Below are 21,524 nucleotides of genomic sequence, written 5' to 3' on the forward strand. Positions count from 1 at the left end.
TGGAGTCGAATGTCTTGAAGTCGACTGGTTTGATTTGGAATTAAGAAGTCAGTTTGTATGTCAATTGTATATTTGGAATCGATGGTTTGGAAACGGATTGAGGAAATTGATTTGAGTTGACTTTTTGAAGTCAAACTGTGTTCTATTGATTTCGAATCTACAGGAAGGATCGATTTTGAAGGGTTAATTGATTTTGATTTTGAAATGAGAAGATACGCTTTGATTGGTGGTATTTGAGTTTGATAAGAGCGAAGGTAGTTCATTGGTTCACAGTCGATGGTTTGGGGAAGAACAGATGGATTGACTGTTGACGATTTGGAGGTCAGACATCATTCACTGTGGAATTTTGGAGTCGATTGACGAACAGTAGAAATCAAGGTTCACTGGTTTGTGATCGAAAATTATTGGTGAATGAAAGACGAAGGATCGACAATCGATTGATAAGTGAATTTGTTTTGATTCCGATGGTCAATGGTTGATGAGTTTGGGGTGAATGAAAAGCGAAGTCTTGAGTTAGATTTTGATATCGATGCTTGGGTTAAAGATGGAATGGTTGAAAACGTACAGTGATTGAATTGTTCGTTATTTTGATGTCGATTGATTAGGGACGAACTGAGAAAGGTCGATGCAAATGGATTGATTGTTAACGAATTGAAGCGTTTGGAGTCGATATCGAGTCACTGTGAAAGTCAATTGGAATAGATGTTGATGATTATCGACTGAAAAACGAAGAATTGATTTTGGAACGAATTGATGTTGATTCCGAAAATCCGATCCGAAATTATCCGAAATTTCGGATATCCGGATTTTCGGATATCCGAAATTCGGATATCCGATTTTTCGGATTCGGATACGGATATTGATTATATAAACTTTCGGATATTTCTGATATCCGATATATCCGAAAAAAAATAATTTTTCTTTATTTGTAATATTTTAAAATAAGAAATAAGAAACGTTGACATTGTTACTGGACTTATTTTACCCCATCATTTTCAACCCTTTCATCACCATTCTTTCCAAACTTTTAAATCGATGTTGCAAACATTGACATTTACAATCGCTATATATTTGTTTGTTGTACTCCAGGTTGGTTGGCTTATAATTCAAAACCACTAACTAAATATTACTTTTAACATAGTTCTTGCCTATGTTTATTACTCATTTTAAGATTGTTGCGGTGAATTTTTAAGGGTATATTTAATTTCAATGTACACAAACAGTTTTACAAATTGATTAATTTAATAAAGTGAATTGTAATCTTATTTTATTTGTTTAATATGTGTTTAAACAACCAATCTATCGTTTATACGTAAAAACTAGTATCTATATTATGTAACTTGTTTGTCGTTGTTCTGTTAAATTTGTTATCATTTTATATTGTTTACGTAAATTACAACTATGTTTTATTGGTTAAAATTTTTTAACTTATGAATATTTAATAATGAAATACATGATTTTCGGATATCCAGTTTGGTATCCGAATCCGTATCCGAAAATTCGGATATCCGAAAATTCGGATACGGATTCGGATACAATCATCAACTATCCGAAATTCGGATATCCGAATTTTCGGATATCCGGTTTTGAACACCCCTAGTCCAAACGTCCCTGTCGAAAAAAAAAAAAACCTTTAAACTCAAATATATTAAAGGTTAAAAAAATATCATTTATCTTCACTATAAATGCGTTCAATTAGCAATACCAAGCAAACCAAATTGTTTATCTTTTGAGCTAGTTTGAGTTTGAACCAACTTTAAGCCCTAAAAATCATTTAGGTAATAATTTTTTTTATGTATGCACTACATAGCCCATAAATTTTGGGCCCCCTGGAGACGTGGGCCCTGGGCGGCCGCCCGGGTTGCCCACCGTCTGGACCAGCCCTGATTGTTGAGTAACGAAAGTTTGTTTTTGGACGATGTTGGGAAGTTGATGTTTTGGTTTGATCACTAACAACAAAAGTCGATGGTAGCATGTTAAAGTGAGAAGGGTTCATGTATTGATATTTCGAAAGTTTGAGTTATCTTTTGATAGTCAAAGATTTTGACGTCGTTGCAAAGGAGTCATTGGTGTTAAAAAGCGAAGGCTTGCCAGTCCATGTCGAAGATTTTGGGTTAACAACTTTCGAAAATCTGGTTCACGATTTGGGAAGGAAGAAACACAAAACTTTCGAAATTGGACCTTAAAGTTTCAAAAGCTTGACAGCTTTTACCCACCTTTGAAATTTGGGGTAATTTTCGACATATTGGAAGAAATAAGGCAGAAATTTCAAAAATTGTACTTGAACTTTCGAAAGATTGATAGTTTGCACCCACTTTCGAAGAAATAAGGACTAAACTTTCGAAAGTTTGAAGAAGTGTACAGAAGTTTCGAAATTAGTACCTGAAGTTTCGAAAATTTGGCTGACCGTACCCAAATTCGAAAATGGGCTGATTTTATGAGAATTTGAAGAATGTACATTTCAAGTCCCTGCAGTTTGTGCGAATTAACATTTTCTACCCAGTTTCGCAAATGGGGGAGAATTTCGCATATTTGGTTGTTTTTGGAGCAACAGGTCCCTGCAGAATTCAGAAAGTAACAGTTTTTACCCGAATTTTGGAAAATCTTGCAACTTTCACCCAAAAAGTCAAAAAAATTCACAAATTGGAAATTTTTTTAGGCTTTTTCGTGATTGTTTTCCGTGCAAGATTTTTGGTGATTCATTTTTGGTACACATCAAGGGGGAGTATTGTGAAGTTCATTTCTCGGGCGCTTCTCACCCTTAATGGGTTTTATAATCATTTTTTTATTATAAAAAGGGGAGAATGATGGGTATTTGAAGCGGGTTTGTCGGATATTCATTTGCGGATTTGAAGACCGGTGTTACTTCGAGGGGGAGTTTGGTCTTGATCGCGCTAGCTCGTTGGAGACTGAAGCCGGTGTTACTTTGCGGATTTCAAGTCCCTGCAGTTTGTGCGAATTAACACATAAGACCCTCCGGTCTGCACATAGTTACCACTCTAGGTAATGTATAGTGAGAAGACTCACCTCGGCTAGCAGGTAAGCAAATAACCTCGCGCTCAGATCTCGAACTAGCCTCCCCCTAACACAAAGGATGAATATCTCTTATTAATATTCTTCTCACGACTCAGATAATCGAAGGCGATTCTTTCTCTTTCTAACTCATTAAAGTGGGTAAAAGACCATTTTATCCCTCCAAGGTCTCTATCACATATGTTGACCAAAACCCCAAGGTCAACAAAAGTCAAACTCGAGTCAACAGTCCAAGTTGACCCGACTCGTCGAGTGCACTCCTGTGACTCGTCGAGTCCCCTCGTATCCTCAGAAGTCTCAAAAGTCCAACTCAACTCGTCGAGTTGACCCCCAACTCGTCGAGTTATCGCACAATCAATCCATCGGGACAAACCCTCGCCGACTCGTCGAGTCGGGTCATGGACTCGGTGAGTCCCTTTGATCTGATTTCTCATTCAGACGATTTCAACCAGATCTATCACTCTAAACTATAGATCTATCATCCCAAGGCTCAATAATTACGTAAAGCTTCAATCTTTACGTTCATACATGATGCTATTGCTTCAAAACGCTAATACATGCTCTTCATGAAGGTTTTTGCTCATCAACCCTCATTTGGACCACTAAAGCTGAGACATCTAGACTCTAAGGACCTTAAGAGGTCCAGATCTGAGGTTTCCAACCACAACCAGGTCTCATTCGACTCATAGATTCAAAAGGATGGAAGCAAAGCCCTAAAACTCCCAAATTGAGATCTAGTACAAGGAATGAACAAGATGAGGACTTTGTACCTTCTCTTAGCAGCTGAAACACTCAATACCACAGATCCACTGCCTTCCTTTGTTCCCCATCATGAAGCTCTTCATCCTTCTTCATAGAAATGCACCAATAACCACAATATGAGCTTCTCTCTCACTCTCTAGCTCCAATAGCAAATAGGGTTTTCTCTCAGGGGAAGGTAGCCGCAAATGAGGATATAAATGCCTTTAAATAGGTCCCAAACCCGGGAAATTAGGGTTTCTCTGCCCAGCACCTACTCAGAGAGTCCCTCCTCTGACTCGTCGAGTCCATTCATTAAATCCACGCGGCAATCTCGACTCGACTCGGCGAGTTGGTCCCTCAACTCGTCGAGTCCCTCCTTAAATCTCAAGATTAACATACACAATAATGTCCCTGAAAATCCGGATGTTACAATTCTCCCCCACTTGAATTAGATTTCGCCCTCGAAATCGCTTCTCAACAACATATAGATCTAATCCAATAATCGAACAGCACCATCGAAAGGATCTCATACCACACAACTATCTTTCTCTCTGGGCACCTGAATCCAACAGGAACTCCTCCCTGGAAAAGGACAGACTCACTGCCACTACGCTACCCCTCCTGACTCTCAAGAGTCTGGAAACTCTAGTATCTCGATACATAGCCAAACCGCTCTCTTCAGGTGTCACCTCGTTATTTGCTCCTCGAATAATAAACCCCGATAGCTCACTGCACCTCTGATTCTCTGGTGGGGACCGATAAAAACAAGTCCATGCCCAAAACTGGCTACCGATCACTCGTCCCAGACATGATAAACAACCCATATCATATAACAAGGAATGGAAGGATCACATCACACCAGGGACTCATCCACTGTACTGCAATCAAACCCATCTGAACAACGAATCCTCAACACCCTGACCTCAAACACAGATAATGATCATGCTTGTTCTGAAGCGTCCTCCGACATCTAACAAACATAAACCTCAGCTCCCTTCTCAAAACTGAGCACCGGGTCCTCACCCGACCCAGCAGCTGAACCTCTAAAGGTTACCTATTGCATGTCCCAAAACGTCTCGTCTACTTCCTTTCCACAACAACTATCTCGGCCCAGTGTGACACACACCAGTCACAGAGTTCGCTGTACCTCAAGCGAATACGGAATTCGACTCACTCTGGATCTCTGTCGTCCACTACTCATTAGTTCCATGCGTTTCGCGGTTTTCTCATACCAACGAATTGAACTCCGGTCCAAGACACCATATGGAACAATACCCCCTTCCAAATGAAATGCATCTCTGAATCTGGAATCTCATTCTGTCTACTCGATACACCACTAGAATCGAACTCAACTCGAGAGTCTGATCCGGCACAGAATTGGAACCACTCGTCCCAACGAACCACTCAACTCATGACTCATGACCCGCAACTCATGCGTTCTTCACTTATCCACTTCCCTTTGGTTGCGACAACCATTACTCAATTCAGAGTATAACAACTCCCGACAATTATGGAGATCCCAGTCTCACCCCTGATTCGACCACCAGGCTCCCACAAAACTCAAATATTAGGGCTACCCAAGCCCAAAACTCCTCTGTCTCACGCTCTGATCAGAGAGTACTTCGTCGCAACATTCTCTTGCTGACTAGTGGGTACTACGGCTCCCCGCAGTATCACAACAACCTCTCACTGAATAGTGAGTACTACGGCTCCCCGCAGCATCACCACAACCTCTCACTGAATAGTGAGTACTACGGCTCCCCGTAGCATCACCACAACCTATCACTGAATAGTGAGTACTACGGCTCCCCGTAGCATCACCACAACCTCTCACTGAATAGTGAGTACTATGGCTCCCCGTAGCATCACCACAACCTCTCACTGAATAATGAGTACTACGGCTCCCCGTAGCATCACCACAACCTCTCACTGAATAGTGAGTACTACGGCTCCCTGTAGCATCACCGCCCTTGCTCTTATCACTTCACAATCTCATCCTCAGGTCGACGCCACACTGCGATCATTAACTCATGCCTTGCGGACCAACCATAGGTGTACATACTTACCCAAATTATGCATTGCTATTTCTGACGACATCTGCCATAACAAAACACTTTTCCCTGCTGCAATCCACATTCTCGAATAATCCTGTTTGATGTCAATTAGCTGAAAGGGCTCCCACTGGAACCGTAGACATCTGATACCCCACTCGTCATCCCATAACTCAAGTCTCAAAATAGTCTGAAATTTAGAACATCATACTCGGATACCTCGGTACATCATCACGGAACCTCATGATGTCCTGTCTCAACCACTAATCTCCTACTTACCGCATCATACACAGATACAACAATGTGTTCCTTCAGGATTCACCACTAATCTTCATGCCACACACGGTCTTCGATCGACAGCTACCTGCCGTGGAGACACTCATCCTTTCCTTAACACATACTGTGACAACCCGAAATTTTTATTCGTATAAACTCTGCAATTAAGAAATCCAAAAATTTGCCAAATTTATTTCAAAACATTTTTGGCCGGATTTAATCCCGTTGGAATATTTTAAATAATATTCGTCAAGCGAACCAAAAATAAGGAAGTATAAATTTAGAGTTGCCGTGTTTAACGTAAGACGCAAAACTCCAAAATTTGGAAATTACGGGAGTAAAATCGGAGTTTACAACCGCAAACCCCCGAGAGTATAAATATGACACTTAGTCATTTTCTCTCATTTTTTTCCAACTTCCACCTCAAGAATACTCAAGAAATCCTCTCAAGTATCATATTTCTTTTTCGTCAAATCCGCCAAAACGTAAGTGGGAAATTCGCCTGAACTTCCACCTCAAGAACACTCAAGAAATCCTCTCAAGAAATCCTCTCAAGTGCCTATACCTTTTAGGGACATCGGTGGGAAATTCGCTTGAACTTTCGAGACCCCAGTCATCCATCCTGAGGTGATGACACTCAGAGTCAGAATCGGAAGTAAGACGGAGCAGAGATTCAATAAGTCTGCAAGAGAATAGAACCCTAGGAAAAACACCCGAAGAAAACCAACGCCGATTCCCAGTCAAGGATAAGAGGTAGACAGAGGGAGCCAGTACATGGAGCCCGAGAAGTGTCTTTTCCTTGTCATCGTCACGCTAATAAACCCCTAAAATAATACAATTTAGTGAGTTAGTGATTAAACTACTCACACTATGTGTTAGGTAAATCGTCTTTCCCGTCGCAATTAATACGAATAGATCGGATCTCAGAACCTCGATTTAGAGTGTTTAGCCATAAGTCTTCATGAGCCTTTTCTTCTGTAATCTACATTCTGAACTTCCCTCAAATCTTTCCAAATCGGAGAGTAAATCTCTCCAGTATAAAGATAACTTAGTAGGAACGACTCCCACCTTATGGCTTTCCGATACACTTACTCCTACCTTGTTACCCGGACTGCATCATAGGGATGTAGGTCGACACTCAGATAACCATAACTCGAGGCGCGGGAAAAATTTATACCTATCATAGTAAAGCGAGATACGTTCAGGGTTAACCCTCGTCTCTCATCAGCTTGTATTCCTTTTCGTGTAGGAAAAACCATGCCTCCGAAGAAACGTAACCAACCCGCTGGCAGGAAACCGACTCTCCTATTCGATGAAGCTACGTTTCAAGCTGCAGTCTCAGCAGCCGTAGCAGCTGTCATGGCTCACCTGAATGCTAACAACGCCAATGTTAGCAGGAGCCCTATCGGGATTCCCAATCCTAGCAATGGACAACAGCAACCAACACCCGTGTACCCAGCCACCCAAGAACCTCAACCAAATCCACTGAAGAGAAAGTTCAAGAACAAGGAGGGAAGTACCTCGGCTCAAGGACCTTCCTAAGGGCAACAAGCTGAGGTAGTCAATACCCCTGTCAACCCTTCCGTCCCGACTCCAAGAAGACCATACCTAGGAAACCTCCCCCGTTGCAGCAAGTGTAGCTACCATCATCATGGTATCTGCAGAGAACTCTTTTGTGTTAGGTGCAACATGAAGGGGCATACCGCTCGCGTCTGTAGAACCCCGGTTGAGTTCATTACATCAACCACCAATGTGGCGACCAGTCCAGTGTGCCATCTCTGTGGTGAAATTGGGCACTTCAAGAGGGACTGCCCAACTGAAAGAAACAACAAGGGCACAGGAGGAGTCTAACCCTAGTGCCTAGAGAGAAGCATCAAAGAACCCGGTAGAATTTTGGTACGTTTCTCTCTCAATCCCGAGTAGTTAACCAAATACATTAAATGATTAATTCTAATTGTAATTACTCTCTCGTTAAGGCGAAAGTCGTAGCACTGTTATAAAATTTAAAAATCCATCAGGTAAAAGCTATAATGGCTCGATATATACGTTAAGGCCATGTATAATTAAGATTGATAGACCTCGAGTGAGTGATACTGCCTTATTTCCTGTTCCTCGTTTGGTTGTGGATTTAGGGCGGAGTCGCTCAGTCAACAGTCCTTTACACCTTAATTATACATGACTAGTGTATACTAAGCGATTATAGAGAGGCCTCGTGAGAAATACATTCATGAAAAGTACATTATTCCGAAACATCAGGACCCCTAGAGTTCCGCGTCGATTCTATCGGTCTAAGTATCCGCGACAGTGATACCATGGACGAAACCCAAGACGCTAAGAACTTGTGTGCCCAGTACAGCACATGGTCCCATCGATTCTCATTCACATCATGTCGATGTTTGTTAAATTCGACATTTCCGTCAATCATGGTTCGACTTAGTACGACCATGTGAAAATTCCTAGTGCTGTGTAAAGAGAACTTTCACCATAGCCAATTCGTCGAATAAAGGTTCTTCCGAACCTAATCATAAAACCTAATGCGATCCGCCAGTCGTCTCTCTTATCCAAACCTTCCGAAGTCCCAGGAGGAGGTACCACGCGCTGTTAACCAACCCTTCCTTAGGCAGATAGAACCCGAAGCGAAAGACACTGCAGGTATCCCAGAAGACACCAACCACCCGAAACCTACTCAGTGGATCCCCCGAAAAGACCCTTAGCACCTCACAACCAGGTTCGTGAATCAAGAGAAAGAACTCATGGGATTAACATACTGCTACTGAGTATATGCATTAGAGTGGTATGTAATTCAGATCAATAAGACTTAAGATGTGTGCTTCCTCCCTACTCCCTGTTCCTCGTTGGGTTGTGGGTTTGGGGTGGGGCCACACAACTGAACATCCCGTCGATCTCAATTATATACGACTGGCATACACCAAGTAGTAGTGATTAAGACGATTATGAGCTCTACCACGAACCTGTAGTAAAACTCTTCATCCTATCCCATAGGAAAGGAGTTGGAGTCAAGAGAACCACTGTGGGTTGAGCTACTAATAGGATCACAAATCCGAAAGTTGTTGTCATCCCGGTTAAGCCAAAATAGTAGCTAGCACCCTCGGTTAGGAAAGGTAACTTGAGTCGTAAGAGTCAAAACATTGACTACGACCATCCATTCACGCTTAATCCCACGAATTAAGCATCTCAACAAGAGATCCCGGAAACCTAGAAGCTGTGACAGCTTAAACTCTGAGAAGAGTGGATGAAGAAATTAGAAACCCTGAGCAACGGAACCCTATACTCTCTAGACTTAATCTAGATCGAGGAAACTCTGAAACACCGGAAGAGTAGTTGCAAGGAATACTCGCACTACTCAGGCACTTCGTCCATCCAGTTACAGATGATTAATGCCTAGGATACACCACCTCCTCATGCATAAAAGAAGGCACCGTTGCCCGGTAGATGATAGACTGCATTCTCCGAAGTGAATACTAGGATGCCAAGAACCACAGGATAACCTCCGCAACCAAGAATACTTGAATAAAGTACGAAAGTGAGTTGCGTTAAGCCTTATAACCCAGATCCCGAAGAGATCTTAGACTCAACACCAGTCTAGGTGTTAGTCGATGGGTTATACAAGAACATGCGTTTCCCACAAACTGAAAGGAGCCGACACCTTAGAAAATAGGGCATATCTTAGAGATTCGTTGGGCTACTCGGTGCTCCAAAGAATACTATCCCTAGTGAGATAGTAGAACCACCTCCTGAAATGGCCCAACACTTCAGAAAATCTCTAAGGGCCAAGTTAGCCCTGAACAGAGACTGCTATCCATAAAACAACGAAGCGAGTAAGAGCATGATTCCTGCCATCTAGGAATCATACTGTGAAAGCATCTGTTAAATGATGATGAAAATTTAAAAATTTCTAAACATCGTCTGGTAAAGCCCTATCTCACTGAACTTGAGAGTTTCCGATAGAAACACCTCGAGAGTCAGAAGTGCAGGTCCATTTTCGCACTAGATCGAGATAGATGTCCCGTAACCAATAGATGCCAGTGTGTAGCCAATACATCCGATGATCCAGAAAACCTCCGAAAGCCAACTAGTAGGGAATACGAATCCGAAAACAACCTGAGCCTTCTAAGAACCAACCCGGGAATCACACGACAGTAAGAGAGAACTTTTGGACCTTCGAAATGGCGATCACGCCAGTGATGATCTCACCAATAGAAGTACCTTGTGTTCTAAAGTACTGAAAAAGCTCTATCCTTCCGAGAGCTTAGGACCATCCGAGATTCCTTATAAGAATTGGTCCAACCCTCGTCAGACCTCGACTACTTCTGGAATTCCATAAATTCCACCGTAGTCTATTCACGTCTCCAGCATGGACAAGGTGCTTGTCCGACGCGACTTGTATAATCCCACTCGTCGTGATAGAAAATCATTGGGAACCCTAACTTCGTAGAAGAACCTGTAGGAAATCACGAACCGAGAGATCAAGCGAACGAAACGGATCCGCGTCCCACTAGTGAAGGTTCGCTGGAACACCAAGTGAAGACCGGAGTTCACTTGGGAGCACGAGGACCAACCGAATAGGAAGTACCCTCATCTCTTTACTCGATTGTTCATGCCTACCTCTTTGTCTAAATCCTAATTTCGGAACGAAATTCCCTCTAACGGGGGGATGATGTGACAACCCAAAATTTTTATTCGTATAAACTCCGCAATTAAGAAATACAAAAATTTGCCAAATTTATTTTAAAACATTTTTGGCCGGATTTAATCCCGTTGGAATATTTTAAATAATATTCGTCAAGCGAACCAAAAATAAGGAAGTATAAATTTAGAGTTGCCGTGTTTAACGTAAGACGCAAAACTCCAAAATTTGGAAATTACGGGAGTAAACTCGGAGTTTACAACCGCAAACCCCCGAGAGTATAAATATGACACTTAGTCATTTTCTCTCATTTTTTTCCAACTTCCACCTCAAGAACACTCAAGAAATCCTCTCAAAGTATCATATTTCTTTTTCGTCAAATCCGCCAAAACGTAAGTGTTTCTTGCCTAGATTTGTTTATATAACACTTAATCTAGTGTTTTTACACCACTTCATCCATGGATTTCGACTTTTGCTTAGATCTTCAAGTGTTCATCAAGAACACCAAGAACACCAAGAACACACACTAGTGTTCTTGGGCTCCAAACACCCATTCAAGCTTCCTATATGTAAGTATACTTCTCCTAGCTAGTTGTTTGCTTAGTATACATGTTAAAGCCTTGAAGATCATCAAGAAACATGAGTTTACGGTTTTAGAACACCTCCCAAAACCGTAAACACCTTTTCAAGGTGTTTAAATGCCCTTAACACCTTCCTATGCTTGTTTAAGTGTCTAGAAACTTGCATGCATGAGTTAGAACCACCCAAAACACAAAAGAAATGGACAAACATGGGTTTACGGCCGTAAACCCATGTGTTTACGACCGTAAACACCCAAGGGGGTGGTCCAAGGACCGTAAACTCCCTATTATGTCCATTTTGAGCCCCAATCACTTCCTTAGCCCTTGATTCGACTCTAGCATAATTCTATGAGTGAGATAAGACCTTTAAACATCCCATGACACCACTACCATGAGTTTACAGCCATAAACTCATGGGGGTTATGGTCCCAGAACCGTAAACACCCCTAAGGGCCATCAATTGAAGAGTAAACTCCAATGTGAGTCCATACACTCTTCATATGCAACCCTTGGTACTCCTAACACTTGTAGCAAAGTGTTTTCATGTGTTAGGACATCCTTACTTGCTTAATTAGTTATTAAATGACTAATTTGATACTTAAATTTATCACTACTTGTTAAATAGGATCCGAGTGTGTGTTCAAATCCTCAACTGACACATAGCATCCTATATCGTCCGTTCACCCGAATCACCCACGTCAGGTGAGTTCATACCCCTGAATTAACCTTTTAAATGATTTTAAATGCTTTTATGGGGGGGGGGGGGGGAAATACAAGTTGAACTATAGAGTTATTATATCAATCGCATGTGATTAATAACTGTATAGCAAATGGATTTTTACATGTTAAACCGCTTTACTCAGCGAAAGGTTTTCAAATCTTGTTATCAAATCTTGTTTTAAAGTATGAATTTCTATTTTAGATTATCAAAGGTTTTCCAAAGGTTTTCCAAAGCTTGTTTATAAACTGACATCAAGTCATAAATTCTTATTTGTAAAGTTTTCCAAAGGTTTTACCAAAGTTTCTTCTATGCTTTTATAATATAAAATGCATGCCTGTGTATGTATAGTTATATAAGTAATGTTTAAAAGACTTAGGAAGGCTAGCTCACCCTACCTCCTTTTCCTTGTTTGGATGTGGTTCTGGGGTATCGGTTATCCGTCCGAAGGTCGTTTAACTATTAATTATATATCATGTGTACATCTATAGTCATAAAGGTTTCCATCAGCCAGTTCATTTTCCTTTGGGTAGAAAAGGCATCCTTCCATTCATTGTTCATATACCTGAAACATTAGTAACTATTATAGGAATAGTTAGGGGATTCTATTTTACTCTCTCTCTCTCTCTCTAGTACAAAGAATTACTCAGGAGTCAGTTCATTCGCGAGTCTATACTATTACTATATTACTTTGAATAGAATTCATAACGCGAGATACATCCTCATGACGCGGATTCCACCGTACGTCGAGTTGGTAACCAGAGTCTCCAGGATGGAGAGCGGGCATTGTGTGTATAGATCTATACGCGACAGACACTCTCACATCCTGACTGCTAGCTACAGTCCCGGCCGACCAAGCCAAGGGGTGACAAATGTCACATTCATTCGGACGATTGCAAGTCGTCAAGTATTTGATTGTCAATCAGTATCGTTACGAGTATCTTTACACTTACCTTATAATTCATGGCTTTAAGGTAATAAGTATCATTATGGTTTATATATATATAAACTTATCATTATATATATACCTTCCTAGTTATACACTAGGCCCATATTTTTAAACCTTTAAACCAACCCAATTAGGGTAAAAGGTTGTTTTAGACTTTGCTAGCTGTATCGTTCATTTGATACTGTCTGGAGTCTGTGTTTCCTTGTTTTAGACTTTGCTGGCTGTATCGTTCATTTGATACTGTCTGGAGTCTGTGTTTCCTTGTTTTAGACTTTTCTAGCTGTATCGTTCATTTGATACTGTCTGGAGTCTGTGTTTCCTTGTTTTAGACTTTGCTAGCTGTATCGTTCATTCGATACTGTCTGGAGTCTGTATCTCCTTGTTTTAGACTGAGCCAGGCGTATTACCCATTTGATACTCTCCTGGAGTCTATGTTTTACTTATTTTTAGACTTTGCAAGGCGTATCTCCTGAATTCTATGATTTATTTACCTTTAAACTTTGCGAGGCGTCCCGCCTGGAGTCTAGGTTTTTTTCACTTTTAGCCAGCAGTGTCTCTGCTGAGGAAAATATGATTTCCCTTATTATTTTTACTTAAGGCTTTTTCACAACTCCTTTAAGGTAAAAAAAACTATGTTTTAGTAATGATAGTACCTTTGGGGAAATTACTTCTTAAACATAAAACAAATGGGTCTTGGTAGAAGACTGCTTTTATTTAGAAAATATCGGATTTTCTGGGAAGAATTCTAATACTCTGTAGATTCTAATCCACCATCTTTCATGAGGTTATTTTGAATAAAAATGTGTATTTATACTAATGTCATTAAATACTTATGAATTCACCAACATTTAAATATGCTGATACTCGCTTTCAAAATAACTTGTATTCTCAGGTCATCGATAGACAGGTACATCCCGGGAACTTTTGCGAAGTCAGCCTAGTACCAAGCTGCATCTATGTTATTCTCTGTATTTACTTTTAATGATGTTGCTATGAAATGTAACCTATGTAAAATTATTACTATTAATGCAATGGTTGTTGTACTTTGATTACTATACTGCATATGTTGTGATACTTGACATGACGTCTTCCACCCCAGAACGTATTCCGCCGTTCTCGGTTTTGGGGTGTGACACATACCACATGCACTATCTCGCTCTGCACTTCGACTTGACCACCAATAACCCTGGTCTCAGGAATCCGCACCGCGGGTCTCTATATCCAGTTCTCCAACCACTCTTGAACAACCTCTAATCTCCTCAAAGGTACCCGGTTCTCCCCCACTCAGGGTTCGAACCATCACCAATTGGTTCACCAACAATCTATCCCACATACTGTTTTTACCAGTAACATCGCACCTACCCTTGGAAGGTGATACACAATGCTCGATGATCTCCCCGATGGAGATCGAACAACTCCAACTACCCCGAATCTCAGATGAAATCCTCAGAAACTTCTCATCATGACTACCTCTAGTCATTCAGAATCTCGTACCATCCCACTACCGGACATCTCAACTGTCCAGTAGTAATACTGACCCTCAGTCTGAAAATAATGAACTAACATGATCCTCGTCCTCGACTCCTCAACTGACGTCCCATCACGTGAATTATCATAAGAGCAGAGACCTCATTTCCACACTCGATACCCAGCATAGACAATAAGAGCCACCACTCCGATATACTCCTCTTGACTGTCCGTTGCTGCAGCTAACACATGCCCTACTGTGCTCAAATAGGGTGTATCCTGGTCCTTGACCATCTCAGTCCCCACTGACAACCTGCTCATGCTATATCCTTACCTCGCGGCAGATTTACTGCCCAGATACTCCGATGAAAGATCGTAACTAAAACTACCCCACAGGGATCACCCCCAACCTCGGAAACCAAAAATCTCAATATCTCTCCTGTTTCCCACTGGAACAGAAATAACAGCACTCAGGTCACAGAAAATGACATCTCCACTATCGTCCGGTCGCTCAGCCCAGACCGTATTCTCCAATAACGTACCATCCCTACTTATCCCTGAGTCTTGCGACTCCAACTGGCATCTCACCAAAAATCCCTCAGAGCTAACTCGATTCCCCTTTCAAGGGATGCTCCACTAAAACTCGTTCATCATGGCCCTCTGGCCCCATACTCTTTCACATCTGATCTCAGTATAGACAATCACCATAGAATAACCGGTAAACCAGAAGCACTAACCGCCACGAGTCAGGGTACTCGAACCATGTGGCCACCTCTTGAATTGCTATGAATCATGGTACCCGAACCACATTATCTCTTCTCAATCCATTACGAATCATGGTACTCGAACCATGTTCTCCCTTCTAAATCCGCTACGAATCATGATACTCGAACCATGACATCACCTCTTGATCTGCTGCAAATCATGGTACTCGAACCATGAAATCACCTCTCGATCCGCTACAAATCATGGTACTCGAACCATGAAATCACCTCTCGATCCGCTACAAATCATGATACTCGAACCATGAAATCACCTCTCGATCCGCTACAAATCATGGTACTCGAATCATGAAATCACCTCTCGATCCGCTACAAATCATGATACTCGAACCATGAAATCACCTCTCGATCTGCTACAAATCATGGTACTCGAACCATAAAATCACCTCTCGATCTGCTACAAATCATGGTACTCGAACCATGAAATCACCTCTCGATCTACTACAAATCATGGTACTCGAACCATGAAATCACCTCTCAATCTGCTACAAATCATGGTACTCGAACCATGAAATCACCTCTCGATCTGCTACTTAGATCCTCCAGAATGTTCCCTGTATCGAGTATGGGTCCTCTGCTTTCAGTAGTATGGGCCCATACTACCTGCCACATCTACCCATACTTTTTACACGGACCATCCCCGAGTTCCTAAGGAGCTGCTCAACCTTCTCGATCACCAATCCCGTCACGCGTGTTCGCTCCTCTACGAATTGCTCTACTCTGTCAGCGTACTCATCTGACTAGGGTCACCCTTTCCTAGGCTCTTCCTAGGTTCTCACACTTCCCTGCCATCAGCTGCTGAAGAACTCCTTATGATGCCAGTCATCTACCTCCTGAATATCGTCATATTCACTTAGTAGGTGACTCCCCTCATCAGGAGTTCCACAAAGCACGAAGCAAGCAGCATTCGGGCATCGAATAATCTCTACCAACATGTAAAACCACTCTACGTTATTACCCACTTGCTCTCCTCATACTCAAAGGATATCACCGAACTCAAGCAACCTTACCCCACGCGGTCATCTGACTACTCTCTCAGTAGACTCCTCAAATGCTCATCTAGGTATTTCTCCTAGATTACTCCTCTACTCAGATCCCTCTCTAAAAGGATTCCTGCTGGATACTCATACTCAGCACATACTCGAAGGCACATCACATATAATAGCAACTCCTAGTCTAAGGCATCACAAATCAGGCCACTCTAGTCCTAAAATATGAAATACCTAGCCTATCTCTAGCATGCATAGCGTATCACATAATATCTCATAACACATAATGTAAGGGTATTTTGGGAAATCACCGTTCGGGCGCTGGCTGATCGTACACACTGCTCCATTCTGATTTTCTCAAAAACCATTTACTCTTTTAGAAAAATTGTTTCTTTTATGAAAATTTCATCAAATCCTCAGTTTGAGTTCAGATACGCCCGAAGGTGCATCCGAATCCCTCAAACCAAGGCTCTGATACCAACTTGTAACGACGTAAATTTTTAAAACAATTTTTCATTTTTCAAACATAATAAAACTCATATAATATTTTCAAATCTCGTGTATCAATGTCATCACACAACATCTCCCCAGAATTTCGACACATAATCTTCCGCCAGTGTGTACAAATCATGCCGGTGCCTTCCCGCGATTCCTGATAAGAACCTGAAACACATAACACATAACACGGTAAGCACAAAGCTTAGTGAGTTCCCCAGAATACCACATACAACAAATAAGCCACTCGAGGCTATAACTTGGTATGACACTCCGGTCAATGTGTCTCAACGGGATCCTCCAGTCCCGTAGCTCGTTGGACCCTCCAGTCCGGTCTAGCTCTTTGGACCCTCTGGTCCGGTCTAAATCGTTGGATCCTCTGATCCGGTCTATATCGTAGGACCCTCCGGTCCGGTCTTTATAACACATAGCATACATATATCACAATGCACATAAACTCAACATACACAGAACACATAAGACCCTCCGGTCTGCACATAGTTACCACTCTAGGTAATGTATAGTGAGAAGACTCACCTCGGCTAGCAGGTGAGCAAATAACCTCACGCTCGGATCTCGAACTAGCCTCCCCCTAACACAAAGGATAAATATCTCTTATTAATATTCTTCTCACGACTCAGATAATCGAAGGCGGTTCTTTCTCTTTCTAACTCATTAAAGTGGGTAAAAGACCATTTTACCCCTCCAAGGTCTCTATCACATATGTTGACCAAAACCCCAAGGTCAACAAAAGTCAAACTCGAGTCAATAGTCCAAGTTGACCCGACTCATCGAGTGCACTCCTGCGACTCGTCGAGTCCCCTCGTATCCTCAGAAGTCTCAAAAGTCCAGCTCAACTCGTCGAGTTGACCCCCAACTCGCCGAGTTATCGCACAATCAATCCATCGGGACAAACCCTCGCCGACTCGTCGAGTCAGGTCATAGACTCGGCGATTCCCTTTGATCTGATTTCTCATTCAGACGATTTCAACCAGATCTATCACTCTAAACTATAGATCTATCATCCCAAGGCTCAATAATTACGTAAACTTCGATCTTTACGTTCATACATGATGCTATTGCTTCAAAACGCCAATACATGCTCTTCATGAAGGTTTTTGCTCATCAACCCTCATTTGGACCACTAAAGCTGAGACATCTAGACTCTAAGGACCTTAGGAGGTCCAGATCTTAGGTTTCCAACCACAACCAGGTCTCATTCGACTCATAGATTCAAAAGGATGGAAGCAAAGCCCTAAAACTCCCAAAATGAGATCTAGTACAAGGAATGAACAACATGAGGACTTTGTACCTTCTCTTAGTAGCTGAAACACTCAATACCACAGATCCACTGCCTTCCTTTGTTCCCCATCATGAAGCTCTTCATCCTTCTTCATAGAAATGCACCAAGAACCACAATATGAGCTTCTCTCTCACTCTCTAGCTCCAATAGCAAATAGGGTTTGCTCTCAGGGGAAGGTAGCCGCAAATGAGGCTATAAATGCCTTTAAATAAGTCCCAAACCCAGGAAATTAGGGTTTCTCTGCCCAGCACCTACTCGGCGAGTCCCTCCTCTGACTCGTCGAGTCCATTCATTAAATCCACGCGACAATCTCGACTCGACTCGGCGAGTTGGTCCCTCAACTCGTCGAGTCCCTCCTTAAATCTCAATATTAACATACACAATAATGTCCCTGAAAATCCGGATGTTACAAAATGTTTCTTGTGGCCCCTTTTACTCGTGAGGAAATTAAAAAAGTTGGTTGGGATTGTGGTAGTGATAAGGCCTCGGGGCCAGATGGTTTTTCTTTCACTTTTTTGCGCCGGTTTTGGGAAGTTTTCGAGGATGATGTGGTGTCCTTTGTGTTGAGGTTTTGTGAAGTGGAAAGGATTCCTAAAGGGTGTAATGCTTCTTTTTTACACTCATTCCTAAATCTAGGAATCCTACTTCTATTAAATATTTTCTTCATATTAGCCTCATTGGGTGCCAATACAAGATCATTAGCAAACTTCTTGCAAATAGACTATCAAATGTCATTTCTTTTGTGGTGAGTGGAGAGTAGTCGGCTTTATGAAAGGTCGACAGATTCTTGATGGTCCTTTTATTCTCAATGAAGTGGTAGCTTGGGTGAAAGCGAAACAAAAAGCTCTTATGATCTTTAAAGTTGATTTTGAGAAAGCTTATGATTCGCTTTCTTGGGATTATCTTTTGGAGATTATGAATATTATGGGCTTTGGGAGGAAGTGGTGTAGTTGGATCCATGTTGCTCTTGTTTCTGCCAGATCTTCGGTCTTTTTTAACGGGTCCCCTACTGATGAGTTTGACATTCAGAGGGGGCTTCGGTAGGGAGACCCCTTATCCCATTTTTTGTTTATTTTAGCTATGGATGGTCTTCATGTTGCCTTCCTCCATGCTGAAGAGGCAAAGATGTTTTCAGGTTTTCATATTGGTAGGGATCTGATATGTATTTCTCATCTTTTTTATGCAGATGATGTTGTCTTCTTGTGTGATTGGTATTTGGAGAATGCTAAAACAATATTGCGTATCTTGAGATGTTTCTTCTTGGCTTCTGATTTGTGCATTAATTTGTTTAAAACTAATTTGATTGGCGTCAGAGTTCATTTTTCTCAAGTTGAATTTGCAGCTTCTTGCATTGGGTGTTCCCCTTCTCGGATTCCTTTTGTTCATTTGGGTATTGTGATAGGCCAGAATATGGTTAGATTGGATGCTTGGTCTTCGATTATTGAGCGTGTTAAGTCTAAACTTTCTTCTTGGAAAGCTAAGACTTTATCTATTGGGGGAAGACTAAATTTGGTAAAATTAGTTTTGGGAAGCATTGGTAATTATTTCATATCTGTTTTTCCGATTCCCTTATCGATTCTAAAAACTCTTGAGTCTTTAAAATCGTCTTTATTTTGGGGCAAAGATTTGGGTGATAAAAAGATGCACTGGTTTAGATGGGATAAAACTTTATCTAGAAAACAAGGTGGGTTGGGTATAGGAAGTATTTATGCCTCGAATAGGTCTTTGGTTTTCAAATGGAAATGGAGGTATTTTCACTACTCGGAAGCCGTTTGGGTTAAGGTTGTTAATTGTATTCATGGTACCCGACAAACTATTTCTTCAAATCGTGGTTATTATTCTATGTCTTCATGGTTAGGAGTTTTAAAGGTGATAGACAGTTTGAGGAATAAAGGGTTGGACCTGCTTCCTTTCTGTCCTATTCGGATTGGAGATGGGAAAAATACTCGATTTTGGTATGATATTTGGGTGGGAGAGACTCCTTTAGCTATTATTTTCCACCGTATATATGCTCTGGACTTGCAAAAAGAAGCTGGAGGTATCGATAGAGTGGTTGAGGATACTTTTCTTTCTTCTTTACGCAGGATGGCGAGAGGTGGGATGAAAGAGACTCAATGGAATGAGATGATATCTATTCTCGGTTCAGTTTCTAATTCTTCTTTTCCAGACCGTCTAGGTTGGTCGCTTAATACCAAATATATGTACATGGTTTCATCGGCTCGTTCTTTCATTGATGCAGGTTCTTTGGTTAATGGAGATGTTAATACAAGGTGGAATTCTTGGATCCCTATCAAAATTAATATTTTCCTTTGGCGGCTCAGATTAGGTAGAATCCCGAATAGAGAAAGATTATCTACTAGAGGTATGGATATTGATTCTATTATGTGTCCGATTTGTTAGTCTCAAGTGGAGTCAATTTTACATCTCTTTCTCATATGCCTGTCTTTAAAAGATATTTGGTTGCGTATTGCTAATTGGTGGAATGTAGATCTTCCAAATGTGATTTCGATAATGGCTTACATTTCTTTGGCGGATTCTATTGCTGGTACGACATTAGTTAAAAAGGTGTTTGATGGGGTTGTTTTAACGACCTTCTGGTGTTTATGGAGATTTAGAAATAATCTCATTTTTGGAACGAGTAATCCGAAGCTTTCGAAGATTTTTGATGATATTGTTAGTTTTAGTCACTTTTGGATTTCAAATAGGTGCAAAAAGCTAATATTTCTTGGGTTGGTTGGCTTCATGACCCTAAGTTAATAAATTTTCTGTCGTTCCAAAGAAAAAACCCTCAAAAGCTTGTGTCGGTGGAACAATCTCGTTTTCGTTATACTCACATGTTGCATTTCCTTCGTCTTTGTGAATCGTATTGTGCAATATGTTACAAGTATACATCACCTTACTTATTTTCTTCTCCTCCATATAAGGCGCGGGATATTTAAGAAGTTCCAAATGCTCGTTCAACATCATTTCTCCCCTCTCTTGAGCTATCTTAAACTTCAACCTTTTACGATCGTTTGGACAAGACAATGACTTCACAAAACAAGCATGCTCCAGATAGATCCCATCCATAAGATAATACCGATTTATATACGAAGTTCCATCTACTTGAAAGGATGAGTTGGGTGCAGTCCCATTATAAATGTCGTCAAGTAATGGAGACATGTTAAGAACATTAATGTCATTGAGGGAGCCAGCTGAGCCAAAGAATGCATTCCGTATCCACATATCCTGTGAGGCCATCGCTTCAAGTATAACGTTTGGATAACCATGATCGCCTCAGGTGTATGGCCCTTTATGGGCATTCAGAAAACAACCCCATGCCCATTGGATGCAATCTGGGCTTCCTAACATTCCAGGAAAGTCATACACATTTGAGTGATGAGCATACAATTGTTGGATGTCGCTACAAGTAGGTTTGCGCAGATATCGCATATATCCTTTAAACGTGGTGTTATCCACAAATTAATCGTGCATGAGGCGTTCATTAGCCG

General features: G+C 41.4%; 1 protein-coding gene across 1 annotated transcript; it reads right to left on the reverse strand.

Annotated features, from left to right (window-relative positions):
* Positions 1-20,781: 20,781 nt before the first annotated feature.
* LOC145113530 (uncharacterized) lies at positions 20,782-21,273 on the reverse strand. The gene has a single exon (XM_079049602.1). The coding sequence runs from the start codon at positions 21,271-21,273 to the stop codon at positions 20,782-20,784; it is 492 nt and encodes a 163-aa protein (XP_078905728.1).
* Between the last annotated feature and the right edge of the window lie 251 nt (positions 21,274-21,524).

The sequence above is a fragment of the Lactuca virosa genome, chromosome 5 (assembly GCF_052849685.1).
Source record: "Lactuca virosa cultivar CGN04683 chromosome 5, Lactuca_virosa_CGN04683_v6, whole genome shotgun sequence".
Classification (NCBI taxonomy): domain Eukaryota; kingdom Viridiplantae; phylum Streptophyta; class Magnoliopsida; order Asterales; family Asteraceae; genus Lactuca; species Lactuca virosa.